Below are 2,362 nucleotides of genomic sequence, written 5' to 3'. Positions count from 1 at the left end.
AGGTGTGGCGAAGGGTGGGGGCGGGGCAAAAAGAGCATTGTGTACTTGACAGTGGAAGAGAGAGGCTGCTTGCACTGTATGCTTCCCGGGAAGCTGAGAATGTTTCGGAGTGTTCTATGGTCTGCTGGGGTAATAATATAGTGTAAAGCGCATAGAGCCTGCTGCTGAGCGGGGATATGCGCTATACAAATGCTATCTATTATTATTATTTAAAAGTATGTACAAACCTGTCTATTATAAAAAAAAATTTAATTATCAGTCCGTCTGCATAATATGTCGGTGTTCATCCCCTTTTGTCTGTCCCAAAGGGGCGTGGCTTATAGCATCTCGTCTCATGTAAACATCGCGCAAGTGCAGAGTCTGTATGACTTGTTCGCGGAATCTGCAGAGTGAGTGAAATCTGATCCTTTGAACATTGTGTAACCGGTGTCATATCGCATCGTCCTTGGTGATGACTCCTGACGTTACTGCTACATCTGTCGTGTAGCCACTTCGTGGTACATGGTACGTGGATGCATTTCAGGTATTATAGGGGAAAGAAATCAAATAACAAATATTTGGAGAGCATGTTCGATTTTCCCCATAAAATATTTAGATCTGGATAGATCTAGACAAAGATGCCACAAACAAAGTAAATTATGTTTCTACTTTTGAAATAGAGTTGTAGTTTTGCACCATTCTCTGTATTCCTATTGTACAGTCTGTTTTTCACTTGCATCTTGAACAGTCAGAGGAAGGAGAGGAAGAAAACAAAGCAAAATATTTAAAACTTGTGTTGAATACAAATTTTTTGTTTTCAGAATCCTAGATTTTTGCTGGTTGAACGTATAATTACACGACATCTTTGCTTAATGCAGTTGTATTTCACAGCAACCTTTTTCAAAAACGCCATAACAATATTATGCTTTGTCTTTAAGATTTCGAATTAGTCGATTCCCACATTTTGTGAAGGACGTCGTAAGTTTTTGTCAAAACTTTACTTCAAATCTTCTTGTAATGATTTTAACTTTGATTAGTTTTGTGTCTTGTTGTTACAACTTTTTTTCCTTTTATCTGTTTCGACTTCCTTTCAATCTAATTGCCTCGACTTTTTCCTTTTGTAATGCGCTTCAACTTGCAGAAGTCATCAATATCATTGTCTCCATCAGCACAAACAATTTTTGGTTTTCTCTAACATTTTAAATTAATATCGTCTTTTTTCCAGAGTCTGGACAGTCGTCTCTTGTCTCATTCAATGACGCAGGCAATGTGCAACGATACAGGATAGAGCTTAACCAAAAACGGACAAGGAGACGGGGAAGAACATCATGGTCCTCAGTACACTCTCCGCCCACATCTCCCGTACAAGGCACGCCTTTATCCCCAGTTATCACATACTTTTCCTGTATCTGACATTAAATATCTTCGAGGTGGTGTGGGCGGAGAACGTACATGGCGTACATGGCACAATTACCCCTGTCACAGGGTCAGGGGTCAAAAACTCTAATGTCACGGCCACTGAAGCCACGGTCGCCGGGATGGTGGTACCAGTCGGAGAGGGCAGAGTAAGTCTGTCAGAGAGGCTGGAGGAGAAGGCCAAGGTCAAGGAATACATTCGAGATCTGTTGGAGCACCTGGCCCGAGAGAACAAGAACACGGCTGACCTGGACATCCGAAAAGACCAGTTTGGCATGTTGAATCAGACGAAGGCGAGGGGTCCATCTGGTCTTGGAACAAGGCGGGAAAACCGAGCCAAGTCGACGAAACAGGTAAATCTAACTAAAATTGGTTAGTGTTGTTGTTTGTATATTTGCATGTATGTTTATTTGTTTGGTCTTGATATTGCTACTGGTAGTGGTGGTGATAGGGACGGTAGCTGTCCTTTTTTTTTAAAGATTTTTTTTTTGTTATTACTGTTGTTTTGCTTTTGTTGGTTTTGTTGCTGTGAATCAAACATTAAATATTTGGTTTGTCACGTGTTGTATTGTCGTTGCAGTTGTGGTCGTCGCTTTTGTTGTTGTCAGTGTTATTATTGTTGCTGTTGTTCTCCTTCTCGACTGCAAGTGCTGTTTTGGACTAGGTTTGAAAAGGCATCTAACATACCCGACAGAGAAATCTGATCTCTTACGCATTCGCTCTGTTGACTCTGCTAGTAATAAACCAGGTGACTATGTCTACGTAGATTTATTGTGTTGGCGGAGCCATTGGGATCATGGTGTAATACACCCATTGGGATCATGGTTTAATACACCCATTGGGATCATGGTTGAATGCACAAAAGCAAGGCGTAAACGTTGAGGAGGAAAAGACAATGGTCTTTTACCGCGCATGTGTGTGCATGCGTGCGTGCCTCTGTGTATGTGTGTGTGTGTGTGTGTGTGTG

General features: G+C 41.5%; 1 protein-coding gene across 1 annotated transcript in view; it reads left to right on the top strand.

Annotated features, from left to right (window-relative positions):
- Positions 1-2,362, top strand: part of LOC101854008 — a gene marked incomplete in the record, with an annotated part of 38,030 nt that overhangs the window by 21,903 nt on the left and 13,765 nt on the right. Inside the window, 1 exon segment of the mRNA XM_013080130.2 lies at positions 1,205-1,748. Within this exon segment, the coding sequence (XP_012935584.1) occupies positions 1,308-1,748 (441 nt within the window).

This window comes from Aplysia californica, unplaced genomic scaffold, assembly GCF_000002075.1.
Source record: "Aplysia californica isolate F4 #8 unplaced genomic scaffold, AplCal3.0 scaffold00075, whole genome shotgun sequence".
Classification (NCBI taxonomy): Eukaryota; Metazoa; Mollusca; class Gastropoda; order Aplysiida; family Aplysiidae; genus Aplysia; species Aplysia californica.
This window is presented reverse-complemented; position numbering and strand designations above follow the sequence as displayed.